We start from the raw sequence: 17702 nt of genomic DNA, 5'->3' as shown, positions 1-17702 counted from the left end.
GGCAATGGATATTTAAAAACCTAAGGACTGTGGGGAGTTATAAAGACAATAAAAGATAAATTTCCTGTTCTCAGACAGTATATAACTGATTGAATGTGTACAAGAAATCAAAGAAAGGATTGAGAAAAAATAGAAGTCATCTAGCTCAAGTTTGTAATCCTGTGTTTGAATACCTCCATTGGCTGAGAATATATGCCTCTTAAAGTAACCTATTTAGAACCAGAAGTGTCTGACACATTTTTAATACTCATATGTGCCTATAAAGGAATACAATACGAATGCTTTAAGAAGCAGGAAGCTCAGTATCTCAATATACCATGATTTTTTTTTTTTTTTTTTTTTTAGTATTTATTTACCTGCCCCAGATCTTAGTTGTGGCATGTGGGAACTAGTTCCCTGATCAGGGACTGAGCCCAGGTCCCCTACATTGGGAGCATGGAGCCTTAGTCAATGGACTACCAGGGATGTCCCAATATACCACGATAATTTTAATTATGTTTCTGATAATGAGATAAAATCTATCTTACTACAGCATCAATCCTTCAGACCTAATCCTATGCTCTGGAACATATCCACTCTCTCTTTCACAATGCTGCCCCTTCAAATATTTATCATAATATTATTTAAAAACAAAACAAAACCAGGCTTCCCTGGTGGCTCAGTGGTAAAGAATCTACCTGCCAATGCGAGAGACACAGTTTCAATCTCTGATCCGGGAAGATCCCGGATGCCACGAAGCAACTAAACCCATCCACCACAACTACTAAGCCTGCACTCTAGAGTCCTGGAGCGGCAAATACTGAAGTCCATGGCCGAGAGCCATGCTTCCAACAAGGGAAGCCACTGCAATGAGAAGCCCACCCACTACAACTAGAGAGTAGCCCCTGCTTGCTGCAACAAAGACCCAGCACAACCAAAAAGAAATATAATTTTTTTTTAATTCCTTAAAAAAAAAAAAAAATCCTGTTCCTACCACCATTTTCCTGGACCCCTTTAGGCTAACAGTTCTAGATCTTTTAAACATGATGCATATAACATAATGTGAAGACCATTAATTCTGAATGCCTTCTAGATGTATTTAGCTAAAGATCTTTTAATATGCAGTTTTACAATACAGTCAGTGCGGACTCAGCAAAACAGAACACAGTAGTACTGTTACTTCCCTTAAGGCAGACAGCATACTTTCAATGAACACCTTCCAAAATGTGGAATATTTTGGTAGCTCAGGTATACAACTGGTGCATATTACACTTAAAGTCACCTAAAATCTTGTCATATGAGTCACTATCTTTGCCATTCTATATTTTTATCATCAATAGTTTTCCTCTAAACGAAGTGCTTTTTTCTCACTATTAAAATTTCACTGGGTTGATTTCAGCTCATTGGTCAGCTACCTTGTGAAGTTGAAACTCATTTACTGAGGAGAAATAATGATAAGATGATATTTGTTGACTCACTCTGGTTACAAAGCAAGTCAGTAGCAGATGTGAGATCAGAAAATACACCTCCCATTTTCTCAAACAGAGCTCTCTGCCCTGGTTCCCAGATAATGATGATGCTAATGATGATAACCATTCTCAAAACAGGTAAAACTTACTGGAAGCTTACCACATGCCAGGCACTGTTCTAAGAATTTCACAATTATTAATCTTCAACTCTATTATGGGTACTGTAGTTTTCCTCATTTTACAAATTGGAAAAACCAAGGTAGTATGAAGTAAACTTGCCCAAGATCACATCATTAGGAAATCGCAGAAGTAGTATTCAAACCCAGATGGATGGTTTGGTACAACTATCTATTTACTCCTAAATAGATTGAGCGAGCTACCCAGGAGTGACTCAAATACTGGGAAAGATCTCAAATGACCTGTCCTCCTCGTCACAGGTCACTGTCTCCCATAGATAAGGAAGCAAAAAGGGTAGGTGTACAACTCTATCAGTAGGATTAATCTATGGTTCCCACCATGAGGGGCCCGTTCTGTCACACTTACTTCCATTGCTCCTCAGGAGAGAGTTCTGACATATCCACCTGTAGAAAGACACCACCATAAACATCCATTACTGTCTTAGAACTGTTTCTGCCCAACATACAGGGATCACACATTTGCTAGAGCTAAAAGTATGAATCAGGATTTGTGGGATATGAAGCTAGATAAAATATTCTGCCATATAATACCATTTGACTCTAACTGGCCTCATTAGACTAAGCATCAGTCCCTGCTCTGCTATCAGCTAGTGGTATGACCTTCCAACCACAAAGCTCCAGTTCTATTTGTTAGTCTTATCCTTTTATAGCAGGATTTCTTAAACCTGGACACTAGTGATAATCTGGGACTGGTTAATTCTCTGGGTTGTTTGGCAAGGGGGGATTCTGTAGATTGTATAATGTACAGCAGCATCCCTGGCCTCTACCCACTAGATGCGAGTAACATCTTCACAGATACAACAACCAAAGAAGTCTACAGATATTATCCAATGTCCCTTGGGGGATGAAAAATTGCCCCCAGGTGAAAAACCACTGCTCTAGAATTACAGCAGTGGTGAGACTGCATCACTGACTCAATGGATATGAGTTTGAGCAAGCTCCAGGTGAAGGACAGGGAAGCCTGGCGTGCTGCAGTCCATGGGGTCAGAGAGAGTCAGACACGACGGAGCAAATGAACAACAACAGAATACTACTAAATTCTTTGAGTTCAGGGCTTGAGTGTAGCCATATGGCAAAATACCCAAACCTCAGGACATAAGTCACTCAATACATTCTTACATTGAACTGAGCTGAAAATGCTTTTTGATGTAGAGAAGAAAAGCCGTCATAAACACTCAAAGGAATCAATCAACAAATATTCCTTTAGTACTTATGAAGTTCAAGACCCAGTTTCCCACTGTTCCTCTAATAACTTCAGAAAAGTACCTTAAGTGGAATGTGTGAAGTAAAATGGGCAGAACATCACTCTACTACTAAGTAAGTTGGTACATATTTACCATATATCTTTTATGTGTGTGCAGTGGGAATTCACCATTGCTTAGGGAGGGGTTTCTGGTTTCTACATATCCCATCTAGGGAAGGAAGAAAAGGGAGGGAAGAAAGGAAAGGGAGAAAAGGAAAGAGGGGAGGGATAGAAGGGAAGGGAGAAGAGGGGAAGAGAGAGAGGAGGGGAGAAACAATATCCCAAGGCTTTCCCCAGCCAACCAAGGTATTGAAATCAACCACCCCTTTATCCTACTTTACACTGTTTCACGGAATTTATTCAAGTGACTGACTCAGTCCTTCATCTCCCTGGAAGGACAGAGGTCCCCTCCCAGAGAGGACAAGTAGATGCAGGAAATGGAAAGGCCCAGCTGGGTGGTACCTGAGCAGACAATTCAGAACCACAGTCTTATATTATCTTAGATATGCTTTCCAAGTGATTTAACTGCTGCTTAAATCCAGGGTCAGGGCCAGGGTGATATAAGCAAGGCATCAAGAACCCAAAATTTACAGAGGCACACACTTTCAGGTACTGACCCTGCACTTGCATGACCTTAACAGTGAGTGCCTCCTTCAAGTCTGTGCCCTGCACTTTGTATGCTTCACCCTAGTCCAAGTCCTGCTTATGTTTATCTTGCTCCCATCCTAGAGCATCTCACAGAGCTAAGGAGAATACACTGCTTTTGTGTCTTTTAAGAATAGCAGAGCTGAGCATATATTAAACACTCAATGAGTACTTATGGAATTGAACAGAATTCCTTCCAACAGGATAATAAGTAAGTATGCTGACAAACCAGCATCCTACCTGGAGATGCTTAAATGAGGATGTAAACAAACACTTGAAAAATACCTAAGGAGCATCTGGGAAATAAGTATTCATTTTCTGGAGGCACCCAGAAAATCATGCTTAAAAAAACTGCATGTCAAAACAAAACACAACTACATATTCAAAAAAGCAAGACAAGTCTGTTGAATGGAAAACAAGGAAGATCCAGAGAACTGGGCCAGGCATGGGGACACCTCTCTGTGAGATAGTGCTCAAGCGTGCTACTATTTGTGCCTTAAAGTTTCTCTCATTGGAAAACAGAGACTGTCTTCTGACTTCATTGTGGGGCTGTGAGAATATACTAGTATTATACTGCAAGTGATTTCACTGCCTTTCCTCCTAGGAGCATAGGTGCTCAGTTGCTAAGTCATGTCCAACTCTTTGCAACCCCATGGACTAGCCCATCACAGTCCTCTGTCCACGGAATTTTCCAGGCAATACAGAAGTGGGTTGCCATGCACTTCTCCAGGGAATCTTCCCAACCTAGGGTTCCAACTTGAATCTCCTGAGTGTATTTCACAAAGTACCTGGAGAGGCCAGGGAACTGAATGTCGGTGAAGCACAGGACAGTGATGCTTTCAGAGCCTCAGGGAAGGCTCAGAAGGGCAAGCTCTTACACTGAGACTAGACCTGGTGCTTAGAAGGCCATTTAGCATTTCATGGAGTAGCGTGAGTACTGGAGTGGAGTAATGCTAAGAGTCAAGAAATGATGTGGCTTTAATATTTCCATCCTGAACCAAAAGATTTTAAAAATTACATCCAAACCAGTCATCTAGCTCAAGTGGAAAAACAAGGAGAGCTATAAGCTATTCTGTAAGTAAGCTGTACCCTAGAAATACATCTGCATTTTCTCCCTCACTAATGAGTTTATTCATCTGGGGCCAAGCAGTAAGTCATTCAGGTCCCCTGTCCAGGCTCAGGTAGCTAATTGGGCAGGCTCTCAGGGCAGGATTGATAGGCCCATATTCCACTCCTAAGACTCGAACACAGAATGTCTTTTTGACAACCAATCACTCCTCTCCTAGGATTTCACAAAGCTTCTAGTCGTGTTAATCTACCAAAGTCCAGATTTCAAAGAATTTAAATCAAAAATGTCAGGCAGAGGGCAAGATAAAATTTCACAAAAATGGAAAATGATCTGTGGTTGACTGATATATTTTCTCAGATGCAAAACACAGATGGATCCACCAGTGTAATCCCACAAGCAGGCCTCTGTCCCCCACAAATACTGATACTCTGGGGTCTCTTGAATCTTTACACAGACTGATTAGTTTGTCCCTTCAACCTTTCTCTTCCACCAAACCACATTCTGCCTTCCTGCAAAATGCCAGCCAAATCCTCCTGGGTCCAGAAAGGCCCATTAGACTGACCCCACTCACTGAAGGGAAAAAAAAATCCTCAACTGCTTTGAGCATGATCCACAGTCCAGAAGCATCAGCACCCTGAGAGCTTAAAAACAGAGGCTTCAGAATCCATCCCGGACCTCCTGGATCAGAAGCTGCATTTAATAAGATACCCAGGTATTTCACACGCACATAAAAGCACTGCTGTTGCATTCCAGCACTCACATTCAGTCTGTCCTACAGTCACACACCTCCACACACCTGAACTGCTTTTGTTAACAGCTTTCCTGAGATCTAATTCACATGGCATAAAATTCACCCATTTAAAATGTGCTATTCAATGTTTTTAGTATATGCAGAGTTGTGCTACCATCACTGCTCTTTAAATTTAGAACGGTTTTTACTACTCTAAAAATGAAACCAAGTCGGCCATCACTCTGCAACATCCCTCAGCCCAAGAAACCACTAATTTAATTTCGATCTCTATCTACACATTTGCCTGTTCTAGACGTTTCATATAAATGAGATTTGACAATATGTGGTCTTTAGAGAATGGCTTCTTTCACTTCGCATATTTTCAGTGTTGCTGCAAGTATTATAGTCATTCCTTTTTACTGCCAAATAATACTATATTATATGGATATACAATATTTTCTTTGCCCGTTCATCAGCTGATGGACATCTGCATTGTTTACAGCTTTGTGTTATTATAAATAATGCTGTTATGAACATTAACTTACAAGTTTTCATACAGACATGATCTCATTTCGCCTGAGCATATATCTAGTAGTGGAATGGTCTGGTTGTATGGTAACTCAATGCCTAACCTTTGGAAGAACTGACACTTTGTTTTCCACAGCAGTTGTACCATTTCACATGCCCCCCAGCAGTGCACAAGAGTTCCAATTCCTCCACATTGTTGACAACACTTGGTATTATCTTTTTGGTAAGAAGCATCCCACTGAGTGTGAAATGGTAGATTAATGTGATTTTGATTTTGCGTTCCTCTGACGTATAACGATGTTGAGCACCTTTTCGTATGACTATCAGCCATTCACATATCTTCTTTGGAGAAAAATTTATCCAGATCCTTCGTCCACTTGTTAAAAACAGATTTTTTTCCCCAGCAGTTTTAGGTTCACAAACTTCCCTGGTGGCTCAGACAGTAAAGCGTCTGCATACAATGCAGGAGACCCAGGTTCAACCCCTGGGTCAGGAAGATCTCTTGGAGAAGGCAATGGCACCCCACTCCAGTACTCTTGCCTGGAAAATCCCATGGACGGAGGAGCCTGGTAGGCTACAGTCCATGGGGTCGCAAAGAGTTGGACACGACTGAGTGACTTCACTTTTAAGTTCACAACAAAACTGAGTGGAAAGCAGAATTTTCCATATGCTCCCTGCTCCTCAGTATGCATAGCCTCCCTCATCAACATCCCTCATCAGAGAAGTACCTTTGTGCCAACTGAGGAACCTACATTGATGTATCATCACCCAAAGTCCATAGTTTACCTCAGAGTTCACTACTGATGTACATTCTATGGGCTAGGACAAACATAACATTCTTATGGACACATATCCATAAACAGAGTATCATACAGAGTAGTCCTACCGACCTAAAAATTCTCTGTGCTCCTCTTATTCATCCCTCCATCTCCCCTAATCCCTAGCCACCACTGCTCTTTTTACGGTCTCCATAGTATCACCTTGTCCATATAGTTGAAATCATGTAGTACACAGCCTTTTCACATTGGCTTCTTTCACTTAGTAACATGCATTTAATCTTCCTCCATGTGTGTACAGGGTTTAATAGCTCATTTCTGTTTTAGTACTGAATTAAACTCCACTGTCTGGAAGTGCCACAGTTTATTTACCCATTCACCTACTAAGACGCTATGTGTGCTCAGTCACTCAGTCACGCCCGACTCTGCACCACCGGAACTACAGCTTGCCATGCTCCTCTATCCATGGAATTTTCCAGTCAAGAATACTGGAATGGGTTGCCATTTCCTACTCCAGGGGACCTTCCCAACGTAGGGATTGAACATGTGTCTCTTTGTCTCCTGCACTGTCAGGCAGATTCTTTACCACTGGACCACCTGGGAAGCAAAAGACATCTCGGTTGCTTCCAAATTTTAGCAATTATTAAGCTGCTATAAAGATCTGTGTACAGGTTTCTGTATGAACATACATTTTCAGCTCCTTTGGGGATATATTAAGGAGCACAACTCCTGGATATGGTATGGTAATAGTAAGTTTAATTTTGCAAGAAACTGCAAAACTATCTTCCAAAGTTTGACGGAAGATATTCTCTTGCATTCCCACCAGAAATGAATGACAGTTCCTGTTGCTCCACATCCTCCCAGTATTTGGTAGTGTCAGTGTCTCAGATTCTGATGATTCTAATAGGTGTGTAGTGGTATCTCACTGCTGTTTTAATTTGAATTTCGCTGACTACATGAGGTGGGACATCTTTCACATGCTTATTTTCTATCTATGTGTCTTCTTTGGTGTATCTTTCTAACTATGTATCTTCTTTGTTAAAGTCTCTAGCCTACTTTTTAAACAGGTTTTCTTATTTCTGAGTTGAAAGAGTTCTTTGTGTATTTTAGGTAATAGTCCTTTATTTCTTTATTGTTTATTTATTTATGGCTGTGTCAGGTCTTAGTTGTGGCATGTGGGATCTTGGGCTTCCCAGGTGGCTCAGTGGTAAAGAATCTGCCTGCCAATGCAGGAGACGCAAGAGACATGAGTTCAATCCCTAGGTTGGGAAGATCCCCTGGAAGAGTAAATGACAACCCATTCGAGTATTTCTTGCCTGGAAAATTCCACGGACAGAGCAGCCTGGGGAGCCACAGTCAACGGGGTCATAAAGAATCGGACACAACTGAAAACACACACACACACGTGGCATCTTAGTTCCCCAACCAGAGATTCAACCTGCACCCTCTGCACTGGAGGATGGATTCTCAACCACTGAACCACCAGGGAAGTCCCTGACAGTCTTTTTTCCTGACAATCTCTTTTAATTGATGCATTTAAACAACTAATGTTCAAAGTGATTGATACAGTTGGATTAATATCTACTATATATTTGTTACTGTTTTCTATGTGTTGCCCTTGCCTGTTCCTATTTTTGTCTTCTAATCTTTTTCTGCCTTTTGTAGTTTTAACTGAGAATATTATATGATTACATTTCCTTTCCTTTCTTAGCTTATCAGTTATACTTTTTTTTGGCCACGCTGTGCAGTTTGTGGGATCTTAGTTCCCCAACCAAGGATTGAACCTGGGCCATCAGCAGTGAAAGCACAGAGTCATGACCACTGGACCAACATGGAATTCCCTATACTTTTATTTTTACTTCTTTTAGAGGTTGCTCTAGAATTTGCAATATACATAAATAGTAAAATCCACTTTCAAACAATACTGTATCACGTCACAGACAGTGTGAGTACCTTATAACAACAAAATAATCTTAATTCCTCCTCTCATCCCTTGTATCATTGCTGTCATTCATTTCACTTATCCCTAAGTACACATACAGAAACATATGCAGTCAAATATAGTGTCGGTATTACAACTTTCACAAAACTATTCACTGTTATATCAATCAACAACTTGTAAACTAAAAGAGCCACTACAAAATTCCTATAGCTTATATATTTAATGGTGAAAGACTGAATGCTTTTCCCCTAAGATCAGAAATAATGTCAGGATGCCCACCCTCACCACTACTATTCAAAACATACTGACGTTTCTGGCCAACAAAATAAAGTGATAAAAGGTACAGATTAAAAAGAAATAAAACTGTCCCTTATTTGCAGATGACATGATGGCCTACACAGAAAATCCCAAAGAATCTATGAAAAAAAAATTCTAGAATAACAGCGTTCAGCAAGGTGGCAGAATATAAACATACACACAAAAGTTATATTTCTATATTAGCAAAGAACATGTGGAAAATGACATTTAAGATACAATAAAATTTACAATTAAAAAAAGAATTAGTAAAATAAATGTTTTTTCAGTCTACTTTCACTTACTCCCATTCCAACGCTTTTCCTTTGTTTAGGTAGACCTGAGGCTCTGACCTCTCTTATTTTCCTCTCTCTAAACAACTTTTAATATTTCTTGCAAGACAAGCCTGTGTGTGTGCTCAGTCATGTTTGAGCCTTTGCCACACTGTGGACTGTAGCCCGGCAGGCTCCTCTGCCCATGGGACTTTCAGGCAAGAATACTGGAGTGGGTTGCCATTTCCTTCTCCAGGCTACCTTCCTGATGCAGGGATCAAACCCGAGTCTCTTGAATCTCTGCACTGGCAGGTGGATTCTTTACCACTAGTGCCACCGGAAGCAAGACAGCCTACTAGCAACAAATTTGCTCTATTTTTGTCTGTCTTTTTTAATTTAATTTATTTGGGTCTTTGTTGCTGCACATGGGCTTTCTCTAGTTCCAGTGGGCTGGGGCTCCTCTAGTTGCGGTGCAGACTTCTTAATGTGGATGCTTCTCTTGTGAAGCATGGGCTCAGAAGCCGTGGTGCACCGGCTTAGCTGCTCCGCAGCACGTGGAATCTTCCCAGACCAGGGATTGAACCTGTGTCCCCTGCACTGGCAGATGGATTCTTAACCACTGAACCATCAGGGAGACCCTATTTCTCCTCTTTTGAAGGCTGATTTTCAGGATACAGAAATCTAGGCAGATGGGGGTTTGTCTTTACTCTTCTATAGGTAAAGTGTTTTCTCTGCTGGCTTCTTTCAGAATTTTTTCTTTGTCTCTGACTTTCTATGATTTGAAAAATGATATGCCTAGATGTAGTGGGGGGAGGGGAGGCGCGGTGTTGGCATTTAACCTGCTTGGTGTTTTCTGAACTTCCTGGATCAGTGGTTTGGTGTCTGACATTAACTTGAGGAGATTCCCTGTCATTATTGTTTAAAATATTTGTTTCTCTCCTCCTTCTGGTATTCCCATGATGCACCTGTCTCTGTCTATTCAGGTCGCTGTGACAAAGTACCATTGACTAGGTGGCTTATAAACAACATTTACTTCTCACATTTCTGGAGGGTGGAAGTCCAGGATCAAGCACAAGCTGGAAGGGATTAGGAAACTCTGTGGGGCCTCTACTGTAAGAGTACAGACTCCAATTATGAGGGTTCTGCCCTCAGGACCTAATCACTTCCTATAAGCCCCATCTCCTAACACCAATACCTTTAGGATTAGGATTTCAACATATGAATTTATGGGGAACATGAACATTCAGACCATAACAACACACCTTTACTTTTGTAGTAGTCCCACAGTTCTTGGGATATTTTCTTTCAAGTCTTTATTTTTTAATTTTTATAGGTTTCTACTGAAATATTCTCAAGCTTGGAGACTCTTTCTTCGGCTTTATCTAGTCTATTGATAAGCCCATCAAGGGCATTTTTCATTTCTGTCAGGGTGTTTTTGATCTCTAAACATTTCTTTTTGATTCCTTCTTAGAATGTAAATTTATCTGCGTACAATGCCCAGCTGTTCTTGCATGTTGTCTAGTGTATCCATTTGAGCATACTTAGCACAGCAATCAGTTATTTTAAATTCCTTGTCTAGTGATTCCAACATCCCTGCCAGAGATGGGTTTAATTCTGATACTTGGCCTGTCTCTTCAAAGTGTGTTTTGCCTTTTAATATATCTTGCAATTTTTTGATAGCTGGGTATGATATACGAGGTAAAAGGAATTTCTATAAACAGGGATTTAGTACTGTAGTGGTAGGATGCTGGGGAGGAACAGCCTTCTCCAGTTCTATGACTGGGTTTCAGTCTTTTAGTGAGTGTGCGCCTGTGGAGTGTAAACTTCACAAGTGCTTCGCAGTGCCTCACCCACCCCTCTTAGGTGGGGCACAATGGCTTAAGAGGACGGAGTTGGGGATTTCCCTTATCCAACATAAAAAGCTACAACTGGTCAGAGATGGGTATTTTCTTTCCCCTAGATCAGTCAGGCTCTGATAAAACCCCAAAAGGTTAGACTATGGTTAAACAGTTTCCCCTGATGGCAGATCTTAAGAAGAACAGAATGCTCTGTAGTATTTTTAAAAGGTTCTTTCCCAGCCCTGCCAGCCACAAAAGCACAAAGGGATTCTTCTCAATACTCAATGTAAGAACCTGCCAGATACCTGGAAGGTCATTGTGGGGGCCCTGAATATCTATGAGTACCTGTGGAGTTCTTAACTTTGAGTTGTCCACACTGAGCCTCGAGCAATTTATTACAATCCAGGTTTCCCTGCGCCAATACTGGTTCCCACAGAGGTTTCTGCTTCTGTAAGTTGTGATTCATGCCAGCAGTTTGTCTTTGTCCTATGACCTCACTTTTCTAAAGATCTAAGAATTGTTGATTTTTCAGTTTTTTCAGCTTTTTACTCATTCTTAGGACAGAATAGTGATTTCCAAGCTTCTTACATGCCATATTGAAACCCTTCTGTCCATTTTTTAAAAGTAGGTTATTTATATTTTAATTGTTGAGTTATAAAAGTTTTTTTAATATATTCTGGATATAAAGTCTCTTATCTGATACATGACCTGCAAGTACTTTCTCTCATTCTATGCTGTGCTTAGTCGCTCAATCATGTCCGACTCTTTGCGACCCCATGGACTGTAGCCCGCCAGGCTCCTCTGTCCATGGAATTCTCCAGGCAAGAATACTGGAGTGGGTTGCCATGCCCTCCTCCAGGGGATCTTCCCAACCCAGGGATCAAACCCAGGTCTCCCGCATTGCAGGCGGATTCTTTACTGTCTGGGCCACCAGGTAAATCCCCTTCTTCCATTCTGTGGGTTGTCTTTTTACTTTTTTTGGTGATGTCCTATGCAATACAAGTTTTTCATTTTAATGAAGTACAGTTTTCTTTTTCTTTTACTGCTTTTGCTTTTTGTGTCATATCTAAGAAACTACTGTCTAATTTGATAGTGATTTATGACTACTTTTCTTCTGAGAGTTTTATATTTTTAGTTATTACATTTACGTCATTGGTCTGTTCCCTGCCCCACCCCCCACTCCATTGGCCTGTTTTGAGTCAATTTTTTTATATGGTGCGATGCAGGGGGTCCAACTTCATTCTTTTGCCTATGGCTATCTAGCTGTCTCAGCATCATTTGTTAAAAAGACTATTCATTTCCCCTGTGGACCTGATTGTTCACATTGGCTCTTAACTCTCTAAGAAGGTACAACACCCTTGTTTCCCACATTATTTTCTTAAGTGTCCACATAGCTCTATATATCAGAACCTCTGAAAAGATAGCTGGACATACATACTACCATATATACAATACCAGATCTACAAGACCTTTTAGAACTAACATCCAAAAAAGATGTCCTTTTCATTATAGGGGACTGGACTGCAAAAGTAGGAAGTCAAGAAATACCTGGAGTAACAGGCAAATTTGGCCTTGGAGTGCAGAATAAAGCAGGGCAAAGCCTTATAGAGTTTTGCCAAGAGAACGCACTGGTCATAGCAAACACCCACTTCCAACAACACAAGGGAAGACTCTACACATGGACATCACCAGACGGTCAACACTGAAATAAGACTGATTATATTCTTTGAAGCCAAAGATGGAGAAGCTCTATACAGTCAGCAAAAACAAGACTGGGAGCTGACTGCGGCTGAGATCATGAACTCCTTATTGCCAAATTCAGACTTAAGTTGAAGAAAGTGGGGAAAACCACTAGACCATTCAGGTATGACCTAAATCAAATCCCTTATGACTATACAGTAAAAGTGAGAGATAGACTTAAAGGACTAGATCTGATAGAGTGTCTGATGAACTAGGGATGGAGGTTCGTGATACTGTACAGGAGACAGGGATCAAAACCATCTCCAAGAAAAAGAAATCCAAAAAAGCAAAATGGCTGTCTGAGGAGGCCTTATAAATAGCTGTGAAAAGAAGAGAAGCAAAAAGCAAAGGAGAAAAGGAAAGGTATACCCATTTGAATGCAGAGTTCCAAAGAATAGCAAGGAGAGATAAGAAAGCCTTCCTCAGCAATCAGTGCAAAGAAATAGAGGAAAACAATAGAATGAGAAAGACCAGAGATCTCTTCAAGAAAATCAGAGATACCAAGGGATCATTTCACGCAAAGATGGGCTCAATAAAAGACAGAAATGGTATGGACTTAACACAAGCAGAAGATATTAAGAAAAGGTGGCAAGAATACACAGAAGAACTGTACAAAAAAGATCTTCACGACCCAGATAATCACGACGGTGTGATCACTCACCTAGAGCCAGACATCCTGGAATGTGAAGTCAAGTGGGCCTTAGAAAGCATCACTATGAACAAAGCTAATGGAGGTGATGGAATTCCAGTTGAGCTATTTCAAATCCTGAAAGATGATGCTGTGAAAGTGCTGCACTCAATATGCCAGCAAATTTGGAAATCTCAGCAGTGGCCACAGGACTGGAAAAGGTCAGTTTTCATTCCAATCCCAAAGAAAGGCAATACCAAAGAATGCTCAAACTACCGCACAATTGCACTCATCTCACATGCTAGTAAAGGAATGCTCAAAATTCTCCAAGCCAGGCTTCAGCAATATGTGAACCGTGAACTTCCTGATGTTCAAGCTGGTTTTACAAAAGGCAGAGGAACTAGAGATCAAATTGCCAACATCCGCTGGATCATGGAAAAAGCAAGAGAGTTCCAGAAAAACATCTATTTCTGCTTTATTGACTATGCCAAAGCCTTTGACTGTGTGGATCACAATAAACTGTGGGAAATTCTGAAGGACATGGGAATACCAGACCACCTGACCTGCCTCTTGAGAAACTTGTATGCAGGTCAGGAAGCAACAGTTAGAACTGGACATAGAACAACAGACTGGTTCCAAATAGGAAAAGGAGTACGTCGAGGCTGTATATTGTCACTCTGCTTATTTAACTTCTATGCAGAGTACATCATGAGAAACGCTGGGCTGGAGGAAGCACAAGCTGGGATCAAGACTGCTTGGAGAAGTATAAATAACCTCAGATATGCAGATGATACCACCCTTATGGCAGAAAGTGAAGAACTAAAGAGCCTCTTGATGAAAGTGAAAGAGGAGAGTGAAAAAGTTGGTTTAAAGCTCAACATTCAGAAAACTAAGATCATGGCATCCAGTCCTGTCACTTCATGGCAAATAGATGGGGAAACAGCGGCTGACTTTATTTTTGGGGGCTCTAAAATCACTGCAGATAGTGACTGCAGCCATGAAATTAAAAGACACTTACTCCCTGAAAGGAAAGTTATGACCAACCTAGAGAGCATATTCAAAAGCACAGACTTTACTTTGTCAACAAAGGTCCGTCTCATCAAGGGCTATGGTTTTTCCAGTAGTCATGTATGGATGTGAGGGTTGGACTAAAAAGAAAGCTGAGTGCCAAAGAATTGATGCTTTTGAACTGTGGTGTTGGAGAAGACTCTTCAGAGTCCCTTGGACTGCAAAGAGATCCAACCAGTCCACCCTAAAGGAGATCAGCCCTGGGTGTTCATTGGAAGGACTGATGTTGAAGCTGAAACTCCAATACTTTGGCCACCTGATGTGAAGAGCTGACTCATTTGAAAAGACCCTGATGCTGGGAAAGACTGAAGGCAGGAGAAGGTGACGACAGAGGATAAGATGTTTGGATGGCATCACTGACTCAATGGACTTGAGTCTGGGGAAACTCCAGGAGTTGGTGACAGACAGGGAGGCTTGTCATGCTGTGGTTCATGGGGTCACAAAGTCGGACACGACTGAGCGACTGAACTGAACTGAAAGAATGTATGTAAAGCATACTATAGAGAAAGAAAAGAAAGCCTCTGAAGCTATCTGTAAAGTCTGATACATTTATTCATTTACTCAACTCTCATTTAAGGCACTTGTGTACTGAATGTGTAGGTTCTGGCTAGTCATGGAGATACAAAGATGAACCAGACATTTTTTCCTGCCCTTGAGAAGACAGATAAAATATAAAACAATTAGGCTGTTTTAAAAGCATTTACTCAGTAGAGGGAACACAACTCTCCATTTTACAAAACACACAAATGAGGTATAAAGGAGAAAATCACTCACTAAAGATAACATTATGGGGGACAGGGACAGGAGTGACGGGGAAAGAATCACAGACCTTAAGGACGAAATCAGAGTCAAAGCTTTGGGTCTCAAATGGCCAAGCCAATGACTAGCCTCAAGGTCATGCGAGGGCCACATTATGACTTTCTTGGGCCCTAGGTACTTTCGCCTTTGTGGAACGCTTCCTACATTAAAAATATATATATTAGGGACATCCCTGGTGGTCCAGTGGTTAAGAATCCGCCTGCCAATGCAGGGGACACAGGTTCAATTCCTGCGCTGTGGAGGTTGCACATGCCGAGGGGCAACTAAGTCCATGCATCAAAACTACTGAGCCTGTGTGTGCAAGTACTGAGGCCCACACGCTGGAGCCCATGCTCTGCAACAAGAAGCTGCTGCAGTGCGAAGCCCATGCACTGCAACTAGAGAGCGGTGCCTACTTGCTGCAACTAGAGAAAGCCCGGGCACAGAAATGAAGACCTAGCACAGCCAAAAATAAGTAAAAATAAAAAATTTTTTAAGTATTTCAAAATATATTTTATAACTGCATTAATATAAAGATGTACAATCCAAGGTGGATTATATCCATTTTTCTCTTCTGATTAAAAGAAATTAAGACATTTTTATGGGCCACTGGGCACTGTGCCTACTGGGTAAGTCAGCCCTGAATCCTGCTGTCTCTCCACAGCTATGCACCAAGAATTCTCTCCCCAGCTGCCAAGTCACATTGCTCTACCGCTTCCAAGATTCTGTCCTCTACTGGGTTTAACTGATCAAGTGGCTAAATCTTTTTTTTGTTTTTTTCAAGTGGCTAAATCTTATACCATCTAAATCCACAAAAAAAGGTAACCTCATTCTCTACTCATGTAAGCACTATAAAGTTACTGGACAGTCATTTGCCAATAATGTGTATTCTATGTTTAAGGAAGGTTTAGATATATTCAAGAATGATCAATCCCAACCAAAGAAACAGACATGTCATGACCTGCAAATGGCAAAGTCCTAGGAAGCATGTGCTTGGCATCTTGGGGACAGCCAAAAAATATCTGTTCATCTGCTCATTCATTCAAGCACAAGACAGTCATAAAACACATCTCTTCCCTTATAAAACCATCTAAGGAAGAAAACAGATAATAAATATGCAAGTAAATATATATTTATAGTATGAAATAATTTCTGGTAGCAGTGTTATGAAGAAAATAAAGCAGAGTGAGAGAAGAAAAAAATGAAAAAGTAGGCTATCATGTGGCTACATGTAGACACTCTGGTTTCCCCAAACAGGTTTCCAACAAAAGGAGAACATGGGCAGGCTGGATAGGAAAACTAGCCCATGCGGAATGCCTTATTTCCTTGGCTTTTACGTGGCTCCAGAGCAACAACCACCTTCCTCAGTGATAAGAAAAAGTTGTAAGTCCTCACTTGGCATAGCTATTTACTTGCTATATATCAACAAACAAGGCACTTCTCTCCACGCCTCAGTTTCCCCAAATATAAAACGAGGAGGTGGGCTTAAGTGATTTTCAAGGTCCATTAAAGTTAAAATACTGTAATAATTCATGCCAAATCTAACTCCAAAGCTTTGGAGTCAGCTATAATACTCTGACTTTCTAGACTACCACAGTTTCCTTAGTTACCACAGAAGTGAAAGCAAATGCCTCTACTGTGGTGAGATGTGATATAACAGGATGCTACCAAATTAAGTCAATGAAAATTTACCAAGCAACGACCATGCATCAGAAATCTCCATCACTTGGAGGAGGGCCTCTTGCCCTAGCTTCAAGCACCTGTTAACTGCAAAGGGCCCTAAACTCTGGAACCCCACCCACCAGGGCAACCTGGCACTTGAGAGGTCTCAACTGATCCTTTCAAGTCAGAGACTGAGCAACCACGCAGCTAGAGACATCACTCTTTCACAGAACCTTAGAGATGACTAAGTCCAACCTTTGCCCTGCGGTAGTCACAGTCCAAGGGGTAGAGTGGAGACAGACTATTAAACATAATATGATAAAGATAACCATTGACACATAAACAAAATGCTGTGTAAATCCAGGGAAAGGAGAAATTAGCTAGTTTCTAAGCCTGTTATGAATACAGCAAAACCATCATGCTAGCTGCCTCTGTCTCCTGGGAAAGATACCATGGCCTACTGAGTGATTAGGATAACATGTCAAGTCCAAAGTTTAATGGCCTACGCATATTTGTAACTTCCACTTTCCTTCTTGCTCACATTCTTCTCTAACTCCTTAGCCCTAGCAAGAATTCAAGGCCAATTAATTAAAGTGCAATTATCTCATTTTTCAGACCTCATAAGTCATCTGGGGACCATGAAGACATTGGTCATGCTTAGTCAAACCGTGAAGCCTGCGATGGCCAGCACACTGGGCAGCGGAGTGAGAGCAGACGCTGGCTGGGATAACTGCTATGGCTGCTGTCTGCCCACCACTCCACCCCTCCCACTATCACCAGAAAAGCACAATCTCCAGGCCAGCTAACTGGAAAGCTTTTTAAAA

General features: G+C 41.2%; 1 protein-coding gene across 4 annotated transcripts in view; it reads right to left on the bottom strand.

The window, feature by feature from the left end:
- RNF121 (ring finger protein 121) overlaps positions 1-17702 on the bottom strand; it is an 84080-nt gene that overhangs the window by 48849 nt on the left and 17529 nt on the right. For 3 of the 4 annotated variants that reach the window (XM_059874944.1, XM_005216204.4, XM_059874943.1), the window contains one exon: positions 1992-2029. In XM_059874944.1, the coding sequence (XP_059730927.1) occupies positions 1992-2023 (32 nt within the window). In that variant the 5' untranslated portion in view covers positions 2024-2029. 4 annotated transcript variants of the gene reach the window in all.

This window comes from Bos taurus, chromosome 15 (genome assembly GCF_002263795.3).
Source record: "Bos taurus isolate L1 Dominette 01449 registration number 42190680 breed Hereford chromosome 15, ARS-UCD2.0, whole genome shotgun sequence".
NCBI classification, from domain to species: Eukaryota; Metazoa; Chordata; class Mammalia; order Artiodactyla; family Bovidae; genus Bos; species Bos taurus.
Note: the sequence above shows the minus strand (reverse complement) of the source record. Positions and strands in the feature narration are given on the sequence as shown.